Genomic DNA, 24,509 nt, shown 5'->3' with positions numbered 1-24,509 from the left:
TCTTCTGATCATCTTTCTTCAAGAGACGACCTGGGGCTGTGCTGTTTGCTGACAGTCAAACAGGACATAGCAGCAGTGTCTTATGAATGGAAGCTGTAAAGAGAAGCCTACGGACAGGAGAAACACGTCGGGCTCGTGACATCTCCAAAGCAATCGCTTTGTGGTCGGTTCCAATGTGCCAGGTGCAAGCCCTCTATTTTGGGAGTGAAGCTTTCTGCAGTCAGATGGTATTGCTGTGTGCAAGGGTACCTATATATGTGTTTTCCCCTGTGTTTTTCTATATTTTCCCCATTGAATAGGATCCTCTTGCAGTGGAGAGGGTGCATCCTGCTCATGCTCTTTCCAATCATTGTTTTTCCCTGCCTTTTTTTTGCAGCAGTTGTGTGGGTGTATACACGTAGCATGATGTACAAGTAGCCATGGCCGCAGCCTTTGAGAGTTCAGAGCCAGGCCAGGACGTGGGCGCAGCCGGAGGGACGGAAGGAAGGAAGGAAGGAAGGAAAGAGGAATTGTGCTGAAGGCTGAGGATAATAACACACACTGAGCGAGCCCATTAGCTCGTGGGGTCAGCTGGGTAACGTAGGGTGAAACAGCAATGAATTAAATGGGTGAGATAAGTGATTTGCTTCAAGGGTGAAAGACTGAAGCGTGGTGAGAGGAGGGGCACGCGCAGTGAGGCGTCGCCTCGGCAAAGCTGAGAGGTTCATTCACCTTTGCCCTTTGTAGGGTGACTGCTTTCAGGTGTTATAGTTTTGCCTGATGTGAACTAAACATTAGAGTGAGGGTTGGTCTTGTACCTGAACGCATTGGTTTGGCAATAACCTGCTTTTGCTCAGCGTGCAACCGCTGCGTGCAGGGTTGGGCACTCGCGAGGTGCTGGCTGCGTCGTGCCGCCGTGCACCTCGGCACGCTCCGGCGGGCTGGAACTGAAGCTCCCCCGGTGCTGGAGCTGCTCCCAGCTGCAGTGTGAGGAGCAGCGCTGAGCCCTGGCTCCTTCCCTCGGGAAGCAGAGCCGCGGAGCAGCCTTGCACCGTCCGGGGAGGGGTTTGTGTCCCCGCACGGGGAGTTGGGTGCTGCAAGGAACTGATGGAGAGGAGTGCAGGTGTTTGCTGTGGCCAGTGCAAACCTCCTTCTGTTGCTCAGGGGTGTCCATCTCGGGACACAAGCTGCTTTCTCACCTGCGTGGCATCGTTCCCCTGACCTGTGTGAGACTGCCCAGCATCTGAGCCCTGCTGTGGTCGGTTTACTGAGCCAGATTTCATGTCTACTGTTGTCAACAGTTTCTTTGTCACAGATGATTTTTGCTGCTGCTCTTTCATAATACTGTGGTAGAGCCCTCTTGAGGACAACACAAACATGTCTCCTATCTAAAACTCCCCAAACCCAGAGCAAGATTGTGATTTTATCATTCTCTCCAGGATTCTTCGCTGTCACCTGTCTTCTAGCTTTTAGTTGTAGCTTTGCATAAAGCTGACTGGTGTGGTGTTTGTATGTGAGATGCTGGATACGTTGTCTGTGGGGCGCAGGGGGGTGTAGAGAGGGTATGTCTGTGTCTCCTGTCCCTGCAGCAGCTTAACTGAGGCTGAGATCTTCCACGCGGCTTGATTCCGCCTGGGGATATGCGAGGGTCCTGAGGAAGGTGCTGTCATCCTCCTGTCTGCAGGTCCTGAAACTCTTGGAGTTAACCATGGATCTATCCCCCTTCCTTGTGTGCTGCTGGCTCTTCTTCACACGCTGGTCCTGGTTTGCAGAGGGCTGTGACAAGTTCCTCGCTCCGGGCTGGGGCTTGGTGCTCTCCTGCAACACCGGGAACGGACATGGATACTGTGTGTTTGTCAGCCTCTCTTATCAGGTACAACAGCAGGATTTTTTAAAAAAGTTTCATTTTAAGCTCAGGTGAAATGCACCACATCTACTGTGATTGAGACCTGCTGAGTTTTGTTAAGTCTGGGTGGTGGTTTCTGCTGCGTGGCGAGCACCCGTGCTCCCTGCTGTGGCTCCCGCGGGGCCTTTGGCGGGTTGTTGGGGCTCTGCGCTGCTCAGACCCACTCTCCAGCCGCCGGCCTCGCGTCGCCGCCATCCACGAGCGCTGCGGCTCGGCACGGCAGCAGGTCTGCGGGAAGGAGCCGTGGGGGAGTGCGGCGGGGAGGCTGCGGAGCGAGCGCTGGTACTACAGCGGCTGTGTTTGGATTAGTGACTCTGCTGCGCTTCCTGCAGCCCACGCAGGCTCCCGCGGGAGCGCGAGTGTTGCTTTGCAAATTTAGCAGCTACCTTTAGGCAGGGAGCAATTACTTTTTGGGCCGTGGGTAGAGTCATCGAGCTTTTCCGTGTGTCTCATATCCGTTCCCGGTACGCCGATGGTGACTATTAGCTTTCGTTGAGCTTTGCTGCAATCGGTTTTTGACTTCAGGTCGATACAAGCGGATTTATTTGGGAATTGGACTTTCCAAATGCTGTGCTGCTGCTTTGGCCTGGCCAGCCCTCTGTGAGCCTTGGCCGTGGATCAGCGCCCCTGTGAATCCAGCACCCATTGCTGGGGTGCCAAGCACGAAGCACAAGCACCGTGGCTCGATGGCAGAGTACGTGCTAGCTCACCGATGGCAGGAGCTGTCAAGAAAAACGTCTCCTGTGTCTAGGAGAGGAATGTTTCTGGGGAGCAGGTGGTGAAGATGTTTAGCAAATGTCAGCTTGAGACCTTGCCATCCTGTGGGCAGAAGTGACATCGCTGAGAAATGTGTTATCCTGTCAGAAAGCAGCAAAAAATCCACCAGCTAAATGTTTACGAGCAAGGCAGGCCTTTGCCAAAAGCGGGTGTTTTTCCACCCCTGAGACTCATGGAGTGAGAGCTCCTCGGAGCTGCGGGAATCCTGCTCCTGTGCACGTGGAGGCTGAAGGCAGGAGCCGTCTGCACCGGCCAGGGAGGGCATCACCATCCCTCCTGGGCAATGGCTGCCAGCCTCTGCTCAACCCCCTCAGCCACAGCTCCTGCCTTCTCCTCTGGGTGTTTGTTGGTTGGGGTTTTTTTTGCTCCTTTGGGTTTTAGCAAGAAGCAGCCTCTGAGCTTCCCCCTGCCTCTGCTCGGGAGCCCGGAGCTCGCTCTGCGGGGGCCGTGGGAGGATCTCGCCTCCTTCCCCTTCTTGCACTGAGCAGGGGCCAGGCAGGGCCGATGCCAGACGAGCAGCTCTGGTGAGACGCAGATGCCTCCGTCTGCTGAGCGAGCCTTGGCCTCGCAACGCGTGTCACTTGGGTTTTGGCAGAGCCGGGGGAGCTGGGGCTCAGCCAGCGCTGCTGTTCATCGCTGGTCCCGACGTGATACCTCAAGTTTTACTGGGGAGATCGGGCAGCTTGTGCCCTGCTGCAGGCAGAGAAGTAAATGCTCCCGGTTTAGAGATTGTCTCAATTTTTCTGCCGGTTGAGCTGAGTTGGCCTTGTAACTATTACCGTTAGGACATAAGCATCTGGCCGAGCCACGCTGCATTATTTCTGAATGCCTTAATCAATCCCCGAGAGCTATTTAGTTTGAAAGTGGCCTTCTTACTGCATGTATGTGAGGGAAAAAAGCTTAAACAGAAAGGTTTCCTGCAGGTGGGTGCTAAATGCAGTTTTTCAAAGCTAAAACACAGTCTAAAACTTTTCCTTTCAGACCGACTATGGGTGTGACTGCATGGCTGGGAGTGGGGAGAGCTGCAGAGACTGAAGGAAACTCGTTGGCCCAGCGTTCACGTGTCAGCGTGTGAAGCGCATAATTACATCTGGGCTAATAGCTCCGTATGGGAGTATTGTTTGAAAAATTTCTAATTTAATAAAATGGGCAGTAACTGGTTATTAGCAGAGATGTTAATTGAAATAATTGGCATGGACGCTAGTGTGCTAATTTAGTTTGGTATTTATGATGCACACAGTGTTTCTTCAAGGACAGAGAAATGGGTATTAGGTGGTGCCTGTATTTCCCAGCAAGAAGTTAGCTGGTCTCTGAAAAGACATTTATTCGAGGAAGCTATTTAGTCACTGTTCTTGAGCTTGGATTTCGAAGATAGATTTGCTTCATTACAGTTTGATGCAATTACACCCACGCTGCTGAGAGTGAAGGCCTTCTCTGACACTTCAGTTCCCACTTCAGATGACTTGAGATTGGTCTTTCTAGTCATCTGGAGCAGCTCCACCTCTCTGGCACAGGGACATACCCTTCCTGAGGCACTCACACACACATACGTGCATGAGTGTGCTCGCCCACGTGCCGGCATGCAAGTGAGAAAGGGGACATTCATTCTCTGTCTACACCCTTTCATCCCTGCCTGTCTGAAATTCCTCAAGACCTGTACACGTGGCATCAGTTCCAGCTCGGTAAATTGGCACCATGAGGTTTTCCCATGTGGAGAAAAACTTTACAGGCTCATTTTGGAGTGGAGGTCTCTCAAATTGCCATCTCAGAGCTGTCGTACGGGGATTGCCATGAGCTGGAAGGCTCTGCTGCAGGAGTTAGCAATCTGTCAGGTCACTGAAAGTGTTCCATGGTGAAGAGACGGTGACGTGAAGAGCCATTACATCTCATCAGCCTCTCCCAGAGCTGACATTCAACAATTGTTCCTTTTCATCTTTCTCCAAAGTGCTTTTAAAGCTCAATATTGTCACTTAGTTTGGATTCTTCCCACACAGTATCTGCACTTAGAACTGCCCAGTGCTGATGGAGAGGTTTATTGCCAGCAGCTATTGTGCTAAAATTGAGAGGAAAAACAATTTCTAGTCAGCTCTTGTTATGGTCTCTAACGGGAGATATTTCTTTCTTGCTAAGAACTTGTAAATGCGTTTTAATGCCAGATGCAGTGCTCTGTGGCTAAGAAATGTTCAGCCTTCCAGCGTTCAGCAGTAGAAATATTTCTTCTTACAGACATGTGCAAAACTCATTGCACATGTACGAGGGATGGATGCCTTCTCAACGGTGTGAGTTAAAAAAAACTATGAAAAAGAGCAAAGTCCAACTATCAAACCCCGAAGCTTGTTCTCCAACACTCAGGGTCATGCCTCGTACAGCCTTGTGAAGGTGTCCTGGCCAGCAGAGCTGTGCAGCAGGTTCAGGTTAAGCCCAAAAGGTTAATTAAGTAAATCCAAAGCCATCATTTGCATAGCAAGGCTGTGCTGCTGAAGGAAGCCCTGTGCTGGTATGTAGAGGAGGGAAAACGTCTTCTGCTTCGTCTGTGACGTGCAGGTTTTTCCAAGAGAAGCCAGTGATGCGCTTTGCCCCAGGAAGGCATCCAGCTTTGGAGGTGAGGGGCAAAGTTTATTCAGCATGCAAGCATGCGGAAGCAGATGGCACTGTGCCAGGCATGGCTTTGCCCTGCTGAATGGAGTTGGCACTCGCACCCTCAGGGATGGCTTTGCCCTCGTCATGTGCGACACTGAGCTCCTGAGGGGCTGCCCTGCTTCAGAGGGAGCAAGTGAGGGGAACACGGATCGGGCTTCTAGGGGGAGGGAGAAGGCAAAGGAGTGACGTTCATCTCGGTTGCAGGGAGTTATGAAAGACTGAAGTGAAACGCATGTCTGGATGAGTCCTGTGCCCTTTCCCAGCATTGTCGGTGCTTTTTTATGTGCTGGTGTGATTTCCCCATTCCCTTTTGAAAGAATATGATTCACGAGAGACACAGCGGGTGCTGCTGATCCAGGGTGTATTATTGAGTGCAGGAGAGCACTGAGATCCACTTTAGGGCCCGATGCCTGCATTTCTTGAGCAGCTTTTGAGAGTTGGAACAATTATCCCACCTTTTAAGGCCTTTTTCCCCCTCTAAGCTGCCCTATTTCCCACTACTAGATCTTAGGGAGAGGAAGGAGTACAGCTGAACCTGCTGGTGCAGATATTAACACAATCATGATATAATTTAATCTTGATCCCATTAAACAACCTTAATGATCAGAGAGCTTCTCACTTGGTTTAATGGACTCTTTTCCAGATGATGAGGCTGCAAGATCAGACACTTGTTATAAATGTCTGTTTATTAAACAATCTTTCTTCCTAAAAGCTTCTGCCTTGCCAGAATGAATATAAATGGAGAGGATGGTGTTTGCACTTCAGTCTTTAAGGAGATACTGTGTAGAAAACTGGAGCCTATTCCTTTTTATTTGTGTGTGTCTTTATATGAGGGATGAGAACAGGCCAAGACATTTTTTCTGAAGTGTGCTTTTTACTGTAAATGTATGAGGCAGTTGAGACCCGGCATCCGTGAAATAGCATCTGCTGTCAGGCTGACTCCTGGAGCAGATATTCCCTTCCCAACAGATGATTTGGTCATGGGAGTTGAACCAGAAGCTGACAAGCAGATAAGACCAACAGTGTATAATAACCTGACTTAAAATCCTTTTCTGTGGCTTTAGTTCAACTTTTCCTCTTGACCGGGTGTGCTTGGCAGAAGGCAGCGCAGCTCTTGCATGCGTATGGCAGCACTCATCTCCTTTGGGGAGAATTTCAAGGGTTTTTTGTGCAGAAGAGGCCCCTGGAGCCTCTTACATCAGGGACATGGTGTTTAACGCAGTCATCTGCACACCTTACTCATTTATTTCAGAGATCATGCAGTAGGTAGATACCCAGCATTGTAAAAGACATTCGCTATCACATAACTGCTGTGTTTAGGGGTTTTGGGAACACGGTGCCTGTTCGTGGTGGCGGTTCAGATGGCCCAAGCATTGCACAAGAAACCTTTCTCTTCCTTTCAATATCTTGGTGCTGATCCTTGCTTTTGGCTGAACGTGTAAGCAGAGAGACCCTGTTTGTCAGATCCCCGACGGCATCTGGGCGCAGCACGAGCTTTGGCTGGGGCATTGCACATCACCTGGCTGGCAGGGGCTCCGAGCTCGTGGCAGAACTTTCAGCTACAGCATGCTATTGATCAGTAAGCAAATTTTTCTCTTTGAAGCTAAAATAAGAAACGTACTTGAAGATCAATGGTCTGGTACAACCCCTTGTTCTAGTCCTTCCCACACACCACGATGAGGCTGTCACAGACTCCATGGAGTTCATGCTTCATTTCTGCAGCACATCGTGAATTTCTCTTTATATGGACTTGCCATTTTCTCTGTCTTATGTAATGTATTACAAAATGCATGGTGACAGAAACGGGAAATGTATGGCAAATGGTACCTAGCATGATCCAGCGACCCTGGGGAGGGAAGAAAATTTTATTACAGTGAGACACAGTTGGCAGAGCTGGTGGAGAGCCCCAAAGCCTAAGTTTCTCCTTTGAAGAGTCATCTTTTTAAAAAACAAACAAAAAAAAATCCAAGAAAAAAAAGTTTTAAGAAGGTTTTTAGATGCTAAAATTCTCCGCATTTTAAGCAGAAACTCTTAGAGACATCTAAAAAGTAAACACTGCTTTGCAGTTTAACAGATCATTTCATCGATTTTAATACTTGAGTAACAAAGTCGCCACAAAAATGTCGTGCAAAAAAGGCTCGGAGTCCTTTAAAACTGCAAAGTAGGAATCGCTTTGGCATTTTGAAAGTGTCTGTGAAATTGCTTCCTGGCAAGCTCTGCCGGGGAGCTCTGCGAGGTGTTCTGCAGCAGCGGCCAAGCTGCCTGTGCCTCCCGGCTCATTAAACCCCGTAGTGTGTCTCCATCCGGAGCGTCACCGCCTGCTGAAGGCACTTTGCTGCTGGGCTGGAAGCGCTCGAAGGGCTCGCGAGAGGCTGCGTGGGGAGGCACAGGGCACCTTTTCAGCCCTTGCTGTCTGTCGCATCCCCTGGGGAAAGCCGGGCTGAGTTCCTGGGGAGCAGGGGGTCCCCCGGAGCAGAGCGTTGTTGGAGAGCGTGCGGCAGGAGCTGGGGGTGAACACGCTGCTGATGTCCGTCCTGCCCTTAACTGCTGGCTGAGGATGCTCAGAGCATCCTTCTCCTTTCTCCAGGTCGTGGCTCAGCCATCTGCAGAAGGAGGGCAGCAAGGGGAAGGTCCTGGCCTTGGAGGGGACCCGCGGGGCCCCGTCCCTTGGAAAGGCTGGAGGGAAATTAGAGAACTGCCACGGTCGTTATGCCACGCGACGTGGGTTTATTGCCTCCAACCGGCAGCGTGGGCGCGGGGACCTCTCCGTCCTGCTCCTCCTGTGGGTACGGCCAGCGGTACCCAGGGGTGTTTACAAGGTGTTTCCAGATTGACAGGGGAAAAGCACTGCATAAGTGCTTAGGGTAATAAACATTTATAGTGCAAAGATCGTTACAGCTGGGAGGCAACAAATTGCAGCTACTGGCAGCGGAGGGCAGCCACCCAGCCTGCTCGTCCCTGGGAAAGGGGCTCTGCCAGCCCTGAGCCCTGGGCCTGGGGGAGCCCAGGAGCCCCCAGCTCCTCCTGTCTGGGTTTGGGTCCTGCCCTGCCACCTTCTGTGAGCATCGCTGCCTTCCTCCCTGCTCACCGCATCGCTCTGCGTCCCTGCGCAGAGCCGGGGCTGACTCATGCTCTGGGAAGCGCTGCCCGTCCCTGCCAGCACGGGCTGCCAGCTCTGCCTGGGTGAGGACCCCGGCGCTGGTCTCATTAAATCTTGGGAAGCAGATAGTGACCCCGTTATGTACTCACCTGGAAAAGTGACTCAGCCGTGCCTGATTATTTTGCTCTGACTGGAGACTTTTCATGCTTCCCTTGCAGATATATATTTAGATTTTACCCAAGGGCTTTTAATTTCCTCGCTGGCTTGAGCAGCTGTGACAGGTATACAGATACCTTCCCTTTTCCTCCATGATTTTAACCTGTTATCAGCTTTGTTAAGAAGTGGGACGAGATTATGAGTCACTGTAAAGCTTCGGGGTCTCCTTGCTCTGCTTGTAACCATGTAAAATGCACCACAGAAATAGGAAACTTGTCGGAAGTATTGTGGCTTTGTAGGGATATTTGTTCAGCATCTGCTTGGGTCTGCTCTATTTTGTCTTCTCCCTGCTAAGCAGTCCCCAGTTAACATACTGGGTTTGCAGCTTTCATGTTCATCGCTGATGAGCCACACTTAGAGAGGTAAAAATGGGTTTGCAAAGGCTGCGATGACAGTTCTGGGATTCAGCGCGCGAGGCTCTTGCGTCGCAGTTACATAATGACTCTCGCCAGCTTTCCAGGTAGTTGGGGAGTTACATGGTGAAGGGAACCTACCGCCCCTCCTCTGGGCTAGCCAAGAGGGGACTTGCAAACAAGCCCACGGGGTGTAGCTGGGGGGGGGACTGGCTGAGCCCCCGCCCCCAGTTGGAGCAGCGTGGTGCTGGGGCTGCCATGGGTGCTGCTCGTCGCACTGGAAGCTGCGGGGCACGACTGCCTATTACTGGGCAGTTCCTGAAGTCCTGGGTCTGTAAGGGAGACGCTCTCCGCTTTTCTAAACGGCAACGTTTTGAAATTGTTAACATTTGAAACGTTAATGCAGAGAACTTGGGGAAGAGAAGAGAAATCAAAGGTTCTTCTAGTATCAGACACACCGTCCCCCCTGTGGGCTTGCAGCCTGCCTGTGAGCTCTGTATGGATTTTCTTACTTTGCATAATTTTTCCATCTCTCTCCATCAGCCCAGCTCTTCAAAGGCTTCCTTCTGTTTCCAGCTCCTGCTGCTGCTAAATATGCTCTCCTCTGTGCTTTCTAAAATGTTCCTTCTTCCCTGAAACTCCAGTGCTCCTCTTTATTAGAGAAGTCTCCCAAACTCTGCTGAGGAGAGGCTGAGCGAGGCAGTGAGCTGCTGCCAGGTGCTGTTCAGTTGTGTTGCCTGATTCAGCTGCCAAGACTAAATAGGGGAAGCAAGGAAATAAAACGCAGCCAGTTTATTTCTGCCTGTGTCATGCAAATATTTCAGGTGCCTTGAAGTGCCTGGTGCGGCACCGGCTGGCCAGAGATTTCCGCAGCTGTGTGGTGGTGGTGGTGAATACTGGTGTTCCCCTGCTCCAGGCTCTCTCTTCTTGGGTGTCTTTTGTTTGCCGTGGTGCTGAGCACCCTCCAGGAGTGCGCTGGGAGGTGGAGCCCCCCCAACCCCACTGTGGTGGGAGATGGCCCCACCGGGCAGTGCAGCAGGGTGATCCTCGGAGGTGACACCCTTCCAGAGGTGGACGTGGCTGCAGTGGTGGCACTGACTGTAGAGACTCCTGAATGGAGACAGGTCTTCAGCATGGTTGTGGTTTTGGCAGTCACCGTGTAGCCCAATTGCTGTCCCAGCCAGCCGCTGTGATGACAGAAATCCCTGCAGTTTGTGAACTTTTCCTGAAATGCTTTTAATGACAGTTTAATAATAACACTTAGCTCTTGGTACTGAGCTTCTCACCCCTGGAACTGAAATGCTTTGCTGCAAAGGGTAAGGACCATTATCCCCCATGTTCACAGGGGGGGAATAGCTGGATTTTATTTGTGAGAATAATTATAACAAGTGGAATTAATCAACTTCTCATATGAATGGTGTTGCTTTTTAAAGACAAATGTCAGGAAAGAGTCTTAGATACAAAGGAGAACTCACAGTGGTGTAGATTCATCTGACGGCTTCTCAGGGAACTCGTCAGTGCCTGTGGTGCAAAGGCATTAACCCTGCCAAGGCAGCGTGCGGAGGGAACAGAAAGTAGATGCAAGACAGTAGATGCAAGTCAGGGCAGAGGACTGACTTAGTGGTGCCCTAGATCTTGGCGAGCAGGCGCTGCAGGGAGCTGCCGTTGCCCTAACCCCCGTGTGTATTGCTCCCTCTGCACTTCGCCTCTCCAGCTGCTCAAAGCCCCGTTGCTTGGGAAGACTCTTCCAGCTCCTCAATGTCCTCTGGCTCTTGGTACGCTCCGTGTAGCGCATGGAGAAATTGCACTGAAATAATGACCGTTTCTAGTTTCTTAGCTGGAGGGCTCAAAGAGGCCATAACCTCTCACAAGCTCCTGCAAAGTCACTGAGGGTTGGGCTTTTTTCCCCTCTTTCTCTGTCCAGCTCTACACCCCCTCTTGCCTCCTGGCCCTCTTCAGACTGCAGGCTTGCAGGGGAAAAGGGCCAGGTTCTTGTGCTGAGCCCAGGCAAACAGAAGCTTGTTTTGGCTGGGACCTCTTGGTGTGATGGTAACGCACACAGTGAATAATAATACCCCTGTGCACCCTGAACGCAAGTGGGAGAGTCGTTGAGATGCTTCCTCGTGTCACTGCCCTGATGCTTACAGCCCGTTACTGGTTCTGCTTGTGGAGATGCCAAGACATGGATTCACCTCAAAGAAAACTGAAGTCCTGAGAAATCCTCCCGTTATCGCTGGCAATCTGCTGCTGAGGGTCTCTGCTCGCAGGCACCGAAGAGAGGGGAAGGCAGGAGCTGCGCTCCATCAGATACAGAGCTTAAATGCAGACCACGTTTGCATGTATTTTGAATTGCAAAGTGCTGCTATGGAGTTGCCTGGCCCTACCCTGGCATGGAGCCGTGCTCGGGCAGCTCTGACCCCGCCTGCTCGGGGGATCTGTGTCTCGCTCGTGGGGAGCAGCCTCTGGGAAGCCCCGGGTCACCCAGATGCACGTCTCTGTGAAGAGCAGGTAGGAGTCACCGTCCATCCCTGTTTTTCTCCCAGTCCCTTCAGGAAGGATTTGATCACCTGTGTCTTTTAAACCCTGATTTTCATCGCACAACTCATCTCTGAGAAAGATCTGCTGTCTCTCTGCAGCAGTGGAGTGCTGAGGTCCTGCTCCCGTGCTGGTGGCCATGTGCCAGGGAGGACCTTCTCCTCCAGGTTAATGGAAGGAATATGGAAAGAACTTTTAAAATTTACTCTGGATCAATACAAACAGTATTTTCTAAGCACTTTTATTAATAAATACATACAACATTGCTGTCCAGAGAGGATTCCCAAGCATCTCCTGTATATGCTAATATCTCTGCAATCTGAAAGAATCAGTGTATCGGTATCGTGTTTTTGACTGTAAAAGGAACTGAAACTCTTTGGATTCAACCCTTTCATTATCTGCAACTCCACCTGCTGATCGATAGTCAAAAATATGGGCTGAAGGACCCATCTTGTTAGGAAAAGAGTTACTTGGGCCACTCTCGTGCACAGTGTGCTGTTCAGGAGAGCAGGCGAGGGGCTCCTGGGGGCCTCGGGGGTCTCTGACTGTGTCCGTGCTCCCACCACATCCCTGTGTGAAGGAGCAGCACTGGCACCCCACGGGGATGGAAGGGCCTAGTCCTACGCAAAGAAGGAGGATGGAGCATCAACTTTTTTTTTTTTTTTTTCATTTTTTTCTTTTTGGCAAATTTCTTGCTTTAACTGAAACAAATGTAAAAGGAAAAAATATTCCAGTGAGGAAGAAGCAGCTCTGTCTTCTGTGATTTTAACTTCCATTGTAAAAGAGAATTAATTAGTAAACAGGGAAAAAAAAATCTTTACATTTCCTCAAAATACTGACATTTCCAGCCAACCCTGTTGAAGAGGGGTGCTTCTGCTGGTGCCTAAACAGTCCTGCTTTATGCAGCTCAGTGCTAGCCTGGTTGCTGAAGCCTCGCAGTGGGGCGTGGAGTTGTTTTTGCAGGGCTGTGCGTGAGCCTTGGCAACCTCACAACATTGGCAGCTTTTGAAAAGCGATTTTGCAAAATGCCTGGTGACAATGTAGGGCATTCCCTGGCGACTAAAGGGCAAAACCGGTGCGTGTGCACTTCTTGAAAAACACTTAAGCAAATGGCTGGGCCAGAGAGGTTTGTAACGTTTGTCCAAGTATTAGTAGTGCTCTAAAGTTTATTAAGCCATTAATGTCATGCTATTACAGTTGTTGGGGTTTTGAAATATAGGAAGTGTTTGCGGTGGTAATAAAATTGCATGGGACCTTGCTTTTCCTTGGAGTTATTAAATAAAGGGAGGTCAGGACTGCCCTGCAAAGGCAGCACAAACACAGGCAGCCTGACAAGGGGCAGCAGAGGGGCCGTGCAGGGCTCTGCTCCTTGGGAGCCGGTGGTAGCCCAGATGGAAAGGTGATTGTCCTAGAGCGGCTTGCCAGAGGGTGCATAGAGAGATAATAATGAGCCTCAATGACTTTTCAGCTCGGGGTCCCTCAAATTATTGCTGTATTTGTATGGACACAGCCCCTCCCGTAGAGCAGCAGCTCGGCCGTGGCTGGTAAAGCCTCTCATGAGATGCTGACATGGTCATGAGCACAGACTTTTCTAGCAAAACGTGCTCTCCTACACAAGTTACCTTTTGTGGCTTTGGAAGTATCTTTCCATACTTGATGCCTTTCAGGGTGACTTTTCAAGATTTTAAAATATATTGAACTGGCTTTTTTTACAGAAGGTTTTGCACACTAACACTTTTGGGTTGTATCGCAACATAACAGGTTTGTTTGCCAGAAGAATATGAAAAAAAAAACCCAACCCCTTGCTGGTTCATCAACTAGTTATAATGGACTAGATCCTGCTTTATATAATAAGTTGAATAAGTGCATAAAAGGATTTTTGGCAGTTGGGACTGAAAGCTACCTGGATAAAAGGAGAATATTTAACAATGCAGTTGTTGTGGATTCAATTAAGACTAATGAAAAATCTGCTTCTTTCGAAATCTTATTTTCAGAAATATTATTACCACTGCAACTGCTGCTCAGCAATTCCCAGCCATCTCTCCAGCCCCCAGCACAGCAGTGGTCTCTGCATAATGCAGACGTTGAAATGAGAAATCAGCACTTTGTAATGGGCTCTCAAACTAAAATTAAACATCAATTTCCTGGCTTGTAGTCAGATGGTTGGCATTCAATTAGCTGGGCAAATATTTCTGGGCCAGAGGAACTCTTCTTCAGACTTTGATGTTGTGTTTTGTTGATTTTTACTCCTGGATTCCCTTGGAGAACACGCTGTACGAACAAGGTGTTTGATGCGTGGCTTACCCTCCTATACCATGGGTGGAAACACAGGCAGCGTGTCCCTGCAGAGCAGACTCACCCAGCTGTACTTCAGGTTACATTTACAGCCATGGCTCTTCCTAGGAGTGTGCAGTTTCCCAGCAAGAACAAGTGTTCTGGATGTACTCAGTGATGCGTTTTGCCTGCTCCAGTATTTGAGTTTGGGGTAAGCATATAGCAGCCGTGAACAGGCATCACCAGCACAAGGGAGCTGCAATTAGTCTTAAATGTCTTAAGTACCAGCCCTCACTTTCTGGGTTACAGGAAAGCAGCTTTATCCATTCAGTGCAGTCCTTCACCCTTCGACAGACAGTGACGTACTCCAACAACCCACTGCTCAAGTGCTTTTATCTTCCCCTTTTTCTCATCAGTGCCCTGGCTTCCCGTCTCCCAGCTGAGGGGACCAGGGTGCTTTTCCTGCATTGCTGGTGGCTCGGTGACCCAGACAGCTCTGCGTTGCCTTTGCTCTGAGTTCCTGCTTTACTTCTCCTTCACCTGCTCTTACTGACGTGACAGTGCTCGGTGACTGTCTGGGACGTGGCTTTGGGGGAGAGATGCTGCCGGGGCTGTAGGTCTTTCGGTTAAGTGTGGAACACATTGTGTTGCCTGAGAGAGGAATATTTTTTCTGACAGAACTACAGCAAAGGAACCACTTCAGCACCCTGGCACAGATCTGAGCAGTCTGAGTAGCTCTGTGGGATTATCCAGCCTTGGAGAGGTTCTCCTCAGCATCAGGCAACCTCATCTCCCCCTTGGAAGGGAAATGGCTACTCAAACCAGCAGCCCTGTTTGCAGCTTCTCGTGACCCTGCGTCGGATCGCTCCCCTCTCTTCTGGTTTTCGTGTCTTAGTTTAAGTGCTTAACAAAAAAGGCATGTTCAGGTAGAGTATCCCTCAGGTGCGAACCGAGTTTCTCAAGGGGTTCTTTGATGTGATTTTTGTTACCTACCATACAGCAAAAGTATGGCAGGAGAGTTTCCATTTTCTGTGAAAATTCCCCAGGTCTTTCCCTAATAATACCTCTTCTGTTCAGTGCTGCTGCTGCTTGATGGCACTACTGCTGAGATTATAATTTAAGCATAAACCACTTTTCACATCTAATCTCAATCCTGAAATTAGTGTTCTTCTGGAATTAGGAGTACGCTACAATGTAGAATTTGCAAATAGCTCCCTAAAAGAGAGACCTGCTTGCCCCAGTCCCAGGGACTCCTGTTGTCCAGGAGGATTCACCAGGCCCTGAGCTGGGCACAGTCCAACCCGGAGGGCTAACAGCACTAATTATGTCTGGGGCTTGAGAACAACTCCCTGAAGTAAACAGATACGGAGCAATAAGTTGAAGATGAGGCTGAAGCAAGCCATGAAGCAGAAAGGAATGACTCTGTTAGAAAATGAATGCATTGAGCTAATGAATCATTTTGAGGCAAAAGCAGAAATTAAATGTATGCCGAAAGCTGGCACAATAGTAAATGGGCTGTGGGTTTTTATCCATTTTACATTTCAAAATGCTGAAATAAAGTATGTTTTATGGTGAAATCCCATTAAGAACTAATGCTCTGAGTAGGGAAACAAGGGTTTGGTTAACAGGAGACAGGGACTTGGTTTCTCTTCCTAGAGCAGTCAGGGACTGCCTTTGTGTCATGGGGTGAGTCCTGGTACCGATCTTAGCAGGGAGAACAGGGAGCAGAGCTCGTGCCTGACAGTTCACTGGTAAGAGAGAGGAAGAAAAGGACTGGCCTTTTCTTCCCAGAGTTTGGTGCAGGACGGTGGTGCTGGGTGCTCCGATAGCCTCGTGGGGGTACGGGAGTGTGCAGTGTGGTTCGGGCACGCAGCCGGTGCCGGAGGAGAATGTCAGCTTTTCGTTCTGAAAGTTGAAGTACTTTGGATCCCAGATTTCCCATTTCAGGGCAGCTTCTGCCCTTACCTCAAAGACAGCCCTCACAGAGCTGTTCTTTCCCAACTCTGGGAAGACCCAGGTATCAATATGTTGAGTCTTTGTACCTCATGTTCATTTTAAAGAAATCCTGTGGTGGGGTTTAATTCATTGCATTGGCTTTTCATGTCATGATGTCTCACTGGTGATTGGTCTGTGGATTTATTTGAAGCATGCAGTGGGGCAGTATTGCTGTGCGACAGTGGTGAGCACTGGGGTGACATTGGCATGTCATGGGGTGACGTTGGCATTCATGGGGTGATGTTGACATGTCGTGGGGTGATGTTGGCATGTCGTGGTGTGACGTTGGCATGCAGTGGGGCCATGCCATGGGGCGCTGCCAGGCCGCCACTGTCTGTGGTGGTGAGCCCTGGGGCAGCAGCTCCAGCCCAGCGTGCTGCGGCACCCTCATGTCCCACTTGAAGATGCTCTGTGTTGATGCTCTGAGGACTGGTGGCATCCCCAAAAACAGGCAGGATGCACGACCCCCACCTTTCCAGTCCCACCTGCGCACTGGGGGACTCACGGGTTTATCTCCTGCTCAGGGCTCCCCTGGTCACAGTGAATTCCCGTTTGTGTTTGACATCTTGAGAAATCGATGCCAAGCATGTTGAAGGAGCAGCAGCTTTTGTTCTTACCTGAAGAGGTAAAGCTGGGTTGTTCTGGGACAGGTAGCCTGCACCTCTGCGGGCGCTGTTTTAGCCCGGCCAGGTGAGCAGTGACTGGCAGCGCAGAGGGAAGCAGTGGCGGTTCCCCTCTGCTCCGTTCACAGCGGGTGTGTTTAGGAGGGGACCTCGCTCTGCTGCTTTGTGTCTGTGAGCCACGCACGCCGAGTCTGTTCCCTGGCATGCAGTCCACACACTGCTCTTTACACAGAGAAATAAGATAAAATAGCTTCCTCCCCCTCACGTTGCTACTGGAAAGCAGGGATGGGGAAAAAATAATCCCTCAGCCCCTGCCCTGCTTGTGGTGATAAGAGCAATGTGATCATTTTTTTAAAGGAGGCAGCCAAGGCAATTATGTTATTTACTAAACAAAGCCATTTCAGAGATTTCTGCATTGTGGATGTTTCCTCAGCTGTTTTGCACCAAATTCATTGCAGCAGCAAGGCCAGAGAGTTTGCCTTGACTCCCCTCACTACCAAAATAAATGTACAGGGCAGGATTGTTCCACTGAGCAGCTGTGAGTGGGGAGAGAGAAGAAGGAAGGAGATGGTACGTGCCGACAGCTCTAAACTGAATGCGGTGAGGGTTGCTATGTATGAGAGAGTTCGGGGGGAAAGAGGAGGAAGTCGGAGAGGCAGCCAAAGCTCGCAGGATGGCGAGAGCCAAGCTGAAGAATTCCCCTTCAGAGAGCAATTCCCATGTAAAAACTGTCCCACCAGCGACGACAGAAGATGTCCATGGGGTGAGCCCCTTGTTACCGGCTCGGAGGATGGGATCCTTGGGGAGCGATGTCGGACAAAGGTATTGCAGGACTGCAGTGGTGCGTGGGGCTTTGCGGGGGGGAGGCAGCACCTTTTATCTTTTAAATGAGAGGGAAAGGATTAGTGCCACCACGGACTGGAGGGGTGGTGGATCAAATCCTTCTGGTAGCTATGTTACAGAGCCGCACCGGCTCCAAAGTTGTATTATGAAATAGGTAGCTGGAGCAGAAGAAAGCTAGTTCCTTTAAATTTTTTATAAGTGCTTCTTGTCTTTTCATATGCCAAAAGCATGTCTGAATGGCAGCCCTGAGACTGTGGGGCTGCCACACAACACTGTGAACTTGCATTGCGCCTTATCTGTGCAGTATAAAACCGAAGCTTATTTACACTGCTAACGCCACGGTATGCACTGTACATAAGCACCATGTTTGCATGGAAGAGGAGATGCTCAAGCCCCCATCTGAGGAGTAATTTATTTGTAACTGCAAAAAAAAAAAAAAAAAAGCTACCATACATAATGCTGCAGCCTCTTTCTGCAAGCACACAGCTGATGTGTACAGAAAGAAATGAGCTGGTCTTCAGGAGGATAAAAATGCTTTACATTGCACTTGAATTACAGTGTTTCAGAAGAAGCCAGGTCCCCTAGTTACGATGAGGATGCATATGTCAGTAATTCAGTTCTTGTTCTGTCCATTCCATTTTCTGTTTCTTTTTTTTTTTTCCCCCCATCTATTCAGCCTTTCAGCCCATCCATGCTGTCTTCCCTCTTGGCAAAAATTGCCTCACCTGTGATTGTGTACTGTATATCTTCTAGGATGTAATTTGGTGCTGCTTCTAGCTCCAGTTTCCAGTGCAAATTAGCACTGTAAGGAAGCTTCTGCTCATGGGGAATTTTACTTGCTTGGCTTTAGATTGGAAGGAATGAACCACCTCAGCTTCAGTGTCTTGGTGTATCTCACTGGTGGGCTGGGGGAAGACGGGAACAAGCCAGGATTAGCCGATGTGGTCCCCGCCGGGGAAGCCGAGGAGGGAGGTGTGTGTTGCAGGAGCAAGACAGCGGCATCGGCGTGGTCATTCCCCTGGTGCCAAGCTGCACCGGGCACATGCTTTGGTCTCCAGGTCTGGGAGGCAGAGTCCTGGCGTACTTGTGGAACTGAGAGTGCATGTCTCAGCCTGAGGGGTGGTATGTCAACTCTCCAGATGGCACCGATGCCGGTTCTCTAGTGAGCCAACACTTGGATCTTGTGGGTCATTGTCTTTGGACTTTGTGAGGTGAGGGCTTACACATGTGGAAAGCTGCAAATGGGCATCATGTGGCTGCATTGGAACTAAATCCCTGAAGCTTGTGTGGTCTTGGCATGTTGTGACAAGCAATGTGTATCTGCCCTCAGTGTCCATCAGGCTGCCTTCACTCTTTTTTCATGTCGTGCTTTCATTGCTTCAAAGAGATATCAAAGGTTGACCTGTTCTGGGGGTACCTACATCTCTGAAGGCATGTCCTGAACGCTACTGTTGGCGAAGCTGTTGGAGGGAACTTGCTTCCTTCCCTTTGCCCTTTCAGGTACTGTTGATGTACCCCTCAGAGCAGTGCCAGGATGTTCATGTCCAGAGGCACTGGGGCTAGAAAAAGACTCCTCCTTGCAACCGCAGCACTCGTACAAACTCATCGCAGCCACCGCTCATCAGTTGTGCTTAAAGACCCCAGAGGGGCTTCTCCTCCTCTCCTGCGCTCAGGGGCTTGGTGAATTCCTGTCCAGGACCAGGGAGCCAAACCTTCCTCCCAGAGCTGACCCTCCTTGTCTCTTGGGGGGAGCATGGCACAAAGGAGGGGTGCTGCAAGACATCATTGGATCTGGGGGGGCAGCAATTCCAAAAATCACACAGCTACAGTGTTTTAGTGGATGCTTGCCAGAAGGCCAAGTGTGCAGAGCACACCAGGGTGCTTCAGGGCTTTATAAAAGAACCCAATTCCCTGGGTTTCAGTGGAATTTCAAGTGTTTTGCTGCAGTCTTGTTGTAAGGAACTGATGCTGCCAAGAGGTAGAGAAGTTGATGGCAACACTTTTACACTCCTCTGGCAGCGGGCCGAGCCCTGCGAGCCGCTGCTTGCAGTGTCTCAATTCCCGGCTGCCGGGCTTTCCTTCTTTGTGCGCTGCTTCTCGACAACTGAGTTGGCAATTAAGACTGAGATTCGTGCACTTCTCTTTCACTGCATGTGCAAGACACAAAGGCAGGGAGATTGCTTTGGAAATGATGAATAGCATGTTTGAGATGCTTTGTCTCCTCCAAAGCCAGACACAAGCAGCGTTATCAAGTTAGCAGTGACAATTGTCACTGGGAGTTGGGAGTGGAATTGCCAGGTGATGGTGGAAGATGCCGTGTTACAGGATGTTCTCAGGGATGTAAATGAATCCTCCAGACGAATGAAGCCAGTGAAGTTTATTCTCACCTACTTTATTTACCTCCTTACTCTGTCTCTTAGTCATTGCAGCATCTCAAAGCTTTTAGGGGTTCTCAGTCAAAACAGGAGGGAAGGATTTGAGTTCATCTGAAGAGAAGCCACTCCACAGCCATGTATTATTCCACACCTGGAGGCAAAAGGGGAGTTCAGGGACCAGCCCAGGATGCTTGTGTGGAAGTAGCTCCCGCTGAAGATGCTTCAAGCTATGTCAGGAACTGCTCTGAGAAGGGGATGGGAGCAGAGCAGCCTCCAGGCCACGCTGGGGAGGGCAGGCTCTGCTGCCAGACCTGCCGCCTGGGCACTGAAACTCTCCTGGCACGAAGCAATCGTGCGGCTGGAGCAAGCCATGAAATGTTGCATCTTTTCCCCTAGGAGCTGGTCTTTTCCTGAGGCATGTTGGTCCCGAATGGCTTGTGTTGGGGTAGAATCTGAAAGAGGAAGGTGTGATAGGGGACAAAGTCACAGAAAAGCGCTGTGCTCTCCGTCGAGCAGCTCTGTGTTTGGGAGGAAGCTGCTGGCAGGCATGAGGACATGTAAATATCTGTGTTTGGATCCCATTTCATGGGCTGGTGATCTCTGTAATACCGGAGGTGTGGGTTTAAAACACAAACAAACATTTTTACAAGATAATCATGTCCTGTTTATGCAGCTCTGCTGGAAGTAGGGGAAGCTCTGACCACTACCTGTCCTGGGGCACACTTACTCTTAATGGATTGCAAACATACTCTTAAGGTATCTGGTTTTGAAGCTCTGCCTGGGGAGGGCCAGAGGCTGGCAGTGCTGTGTGTCCCCTCCCTGCCCCACATTTCCACCCTTGCCTCTTTGAGTTGTGTTCGCTGAGCTGCCGATAGCTGAAATCTGAACTGCTGGGGTTTGGGGAAGAAAATCAGCATTGCAGAAGAGTCGAGGTTGGAGAGGACCTCTGGAGGGCTCTGGTCCAAGCCCTTCTCAAAGCTGGACTAACTTTAAAGTTGTCTCAGCTGGCTCAGGACCAGTCCTGCTGAGTTTTGAACATCTCCCATGTTGGAGATTTCTCAGCTTTTCTGGGTGCCTGGTTCAGGGCTTGATCATTCTCAGGACAAATAATTTTTCCTTTGCATCTTGTACCTGTTCCCTCTTGTGCTTTTACTGTGTGCATCTGAGAGGAGGCTGACTACACCTCACCCGTCAGGTAGCCGAGGGCAGCAATTAGATCCTTCCTTTCTCTCCTTCGGGCTGCACAGCCCCACCTCCCACAGCCTTGCCTCGTCTCTCGGTTCGAGATATTTTTGGCAGGAATAAATGGGACTTTGCCTCAGCCATGTTACAGTCAACAAGGTGGCTGGAGTCTGCTCAGTGAGAAATAGCAGCACTCTGCTAGGGCGAGTTCAGTGCAATGTTTCTTGGAGGTAACGCACTTTGGAGAGTGAGGAAGTCACCCAAATGTGCCTGAAAATGTAATTTCTGACCAACGGATGTTTGTTCCCCCAAGGGGCAGCCAGGTGTTAGCAAACAGGTCTCGCTAAATGTGTTTTTATCGCCTGACACTCGCGCACAAGCAGACCAGCAGGAAGGTCCAGTCTGGCCATTGAAACCATTACAACCAGTCTGTCCTTGCAGCCAGGTTTCCCAGTGATGATCTCTGTAGCAGGTCAGAGCAGCAAGTGCCTGGGTGCAATTCCTGCTGCTGTCGAGCCTTTGCTGTGCTGTGTTGCTGAATCCCCTCCTGGAGGAAAATAAGTCAACAGCTAATTTTTTTTTTTTTTTTTTAACATTTCTTTTACAAAAGCTTTTTCCAACAAAGCTTTTGGAGATGTATCTCTGTCTTCAGTGAACAGCATATGCTGGTTTGCCACTTCAGCTTTTGGTGAGGTGGTTTTGTGCAGGAGAAATGCTGTGCCAGGGGCTTCCCTGAGCAGGGTTTGCCCACCCCTGCCCTGCCAACACGCACAGTCCAGCCTCAATTCTTCTGCTCTTACTCTCTTGGCTGCCAGCTGAGGGTTTATATCAGAAATTTGGGTAATGCTGAGGCTGGGGGGTATCGGGATGGTTTGGTTATGGGAGGATTTCTGCATCTGTGCCAGACCTACCCCCTGCACTTCTCCTCTCTGAGCTGGGACCGTCTGTGTCGCTTTGTGAAGGCAGCGCTGCTGCGTGTCCCTGGGGCAGGCAGGAACTGGCATCGCTGCAGGCAGGGTCCCTGTGGCAGCCTTCATGGAGAAACCCTGAAGTAGAGCCTGGGAGCTCCAGAGGGTTTCACTTACAAAGTGCTTTGGCCTTGATCTGCTTCTCCTCTGGCTGGGCTGGGCAGCCCACCGTGGGGACGTATTTCTGGCAGTGGGTAGGTACAGAGGGCGCCGAGTGCACTCAGGGTTGGCTGTGCCGTGCGGCTGTTTGCTGACAGGGTGTTGATGCTCTTCGATGGTTGCTCAGGCTGGAGCACGGCACCTTGGAGCCTTCCCCCAGGAGGAACCAAACTGCCGGTGAGTTTCGGAGCTGGGGTCCCACTGCCCAGCCCGCCTGCAGGTCCATGCCCAGCGTCCCCGTGGGAAGGTGCCTGCTGAGCATCACCTCTCCTCGCAGCCTTGGGTGTAGTTTCCTTTGGTTGTTCTTCCAGGCACCACCGTACGGCTCTGTGGCGGGGGGTGGCACCACTCACACACCATTTAATCTGGTCATTTCCTTCCCATGTAGCAGCAGGCATTGCTGCGTGATGCTGAGCGTGTTTTCACGTAGGACCACTGCAAAACACAGGGTGCTCAATTGCTGAACTCCGTTAGAAGGGCAACACGCAAACGCGCTGCTTGATCCTGATGAACAGGAAACGATCCCGGATCCAGGCCGCCAGCACAGCGAGCTGACAGCTGGCATCCTTCGCACTAAAGAGAGCCGTTGGTAAACACAGCCAGCCACTGCATCCCGGGCTGTGGCGTGGGGGCTTGAGCCTGGCTGTGTCTTGTGCTCATCCCAGAGCTGTGCTGGAATGGCCCCCAAGCTCTGCTCATCCTCCCCGTTTTGTACCTTTGTGTGGGGACAAGACCCACATCACCGTGTCCCAGCCAGGACTCAGCTCTGAGCTCCCTCCTGCAGGTTTTGGATGTGTTTTGGTGGCTGATCCCATGTTTGTGGTCCCTGTCCCTCAAATCCCTGTCCCCAGGCACACTCTGGCAGAAAGCGTTTGCACCCCCCCTGGGCACGGGGCGATGCTGACTCCCAAGCTGGCAGCGCTGCAGCCGGGCACCTGAGGGGAACAGGCTGAGTTTTGGAAGCGCCGAGTGCTCCTCCCACGGCTGCTGGTGAGACGCCAGCGCCGCTGAAAATCTTGGTGCCCTAGATAAGTGCTGACATGCAGACGAGGCACCTAACCTAAGGATGCCTTCACTCAAAACGCGCACTTGGGCTTTTGCTCTGTTTATTTGAGGTCCCTCACTCCCCTCAGGTCCCATCAGGGCATGGGGATTAGCACATTCCTCCTCCTCCTCCTCTGGCAGAGGCTTCCCTGCCTCGGTGAGAGCGGGGTGCCAGCCGTGGCCGTCCCTCTGAGTGGGCACAAGCTGCTGGCGCTGCCAGCTCGGCTGTCGGGGTCGTGCGGGACTGCAGTGGAGCGGGGTCTCGCCGCCCACCTCCAAGCTCGTGCACAGTCCTTCTTCCACAAGGCTCAGCCTCTTGACGGGACTGCAGGGACTCGTTTGGCTCGTTAGGAAAGGCAGGGAGGAGCTCATTAGAGCCGCCTCAGCATCTGTTGGGACTTTTTGCCCAGTGGTCAAGAGCCCAGTGCCCAGCCTTGGCAGCGCCCACCCCTCTGGGAGAGCCAAGACTTTCTGGAAGGTAACTGCAGGCAGCGCCAGGAGCTGCCGGGCATTGGGCTGGGAACGGCTCGTCCAGCTGCAGCGGGCAGTGCTGCGTTTTTGGCACCATGCCTCGTTTGTTCCTAAACTTTACATCTTTTAATTTCGATGTAGGTTTTGCAGAGGAACGCCGAGAAAAAGCTACCTCTGTGATTAAACAAGAGCCCCTCAAAGTGGCGCTGAGTGGGGAGGAGGCAGCTGTGCTCACGCTGCCGGTGTGCTGCCTGCCTGCCTGCACTGCATGCTTTGCTGCTGGTGGCGGGAGGGTTTGTTCGTGTGGCGCTTCTCCAGCCATCGAGCAGCTGTCAGCACGTGCCTGGAGCCGTCAGTGGCTTTTCTGAGTGACCACCAGCCCAGCTTACTGAGCTTCCTACGGAACAGGGGTGCTGGGGGCTGGAGACCCTTCCCAGGGGTCACCCCTGCTCCATCCCGCAGCCGGGGAGGTGGGCTGCCCTTCCTTGGTGCTGAGCAAGCTCTCCCCTCTCACACGTGTTTGCAAGCAGGACGCGTGCATCTTCCTCTCCCTTTCCTCTTGCTCGTTCCTTCTCCCCCTCTTTACTTTCTTTTTTCGTCTCCTCCCATCTGTCCTTCTCACATCAGGCTATTTTTGGGGATGAGTTTCTCACTGTCAATATGGTAGGAACCATGGTGCATCTCATGTCTTAGAGGATGAACACCACTCCAGGAAGCCTTCCCAAGCAGTTACTTTGCTTGGTTCATCTTAAACGCCCTGCCTTGCTCCTGTCTTGGAGGCATTTCAAGACCGGGGGCTAAAGGGCACTAAATCTGACAGCTCTCTCCTCCGGCTCTGAGACGGAGTCGAAACGCTGGTCTCGAAACGCCTCTGAGCCTTGCAAGTGGTTATTAAGCAGCCTGAAGCCGAGTGTGGTGTTGGCAGGTCATTACTTGTGTCTTTGTAACTCCCAGGGGCTTTAAGTCAAGGCATGCTTTTATTTATTTTTTTTTTGCTTGGAAATGATGGCTGTAAATTGAATAGGAACTGCACGACCAGAAGTGAATTTTTAATACCCTTCATTTACCA

At 51.0% G+C, this 24,509-nt stretch overlaps 1 protein-coding gene across 7 annotated transcripts in view; it reads left to right on the top strand.

Annotated features, from left to right (window-relative positions):
- Positions 1 to 24,509, top strand: part of KCNT1 (potassium sodium-activated channel subfamily T member 1) — an 89,846-nt gene that overhangs the window by 25,847 nt on the left and 39,490 nt on the right. For 3 of the 7 annotated variants that reach the window (XM_074891291.1, XM_074891292.1, XM_074891290.1), the window contains exon 1: positions 17,025 to 17,220. The exons of the other annotated variants lie outside the window; for them this stretch is intronic. In XM_074891291.1, the coding sequence (XP_074747392.1) occupies positions 17,072 to 17,220 (149 nt within the window). In that variant the 5' untranslated portion in view covers positions 17,025 to 17,071. Of the gene's footprint in view, positions 1 to 17,024; positions 17,221 to 24,509 lie in introns of those variants that run through there. 7 annotated transcript variants of the gene reach the window in all.

This window comes from Strix uralensis, chromosome 21, assembly GCF_047716275.1.
Source record: "Strix uralensis isolate ZFMK-TIS-50842 chromosome 21, bStrUra1, whole genome shotgun sequence".
NCBI classification, from domain to species: domain Eukaryota; kingdom Metazoa; phylum Chordata; class Aves; order Strigiformes; family Strigidae; genus Strix; species Strix uralensis.
This window is presented reverse-complemented; position numbering and strand designations above follow the sequence as displayed.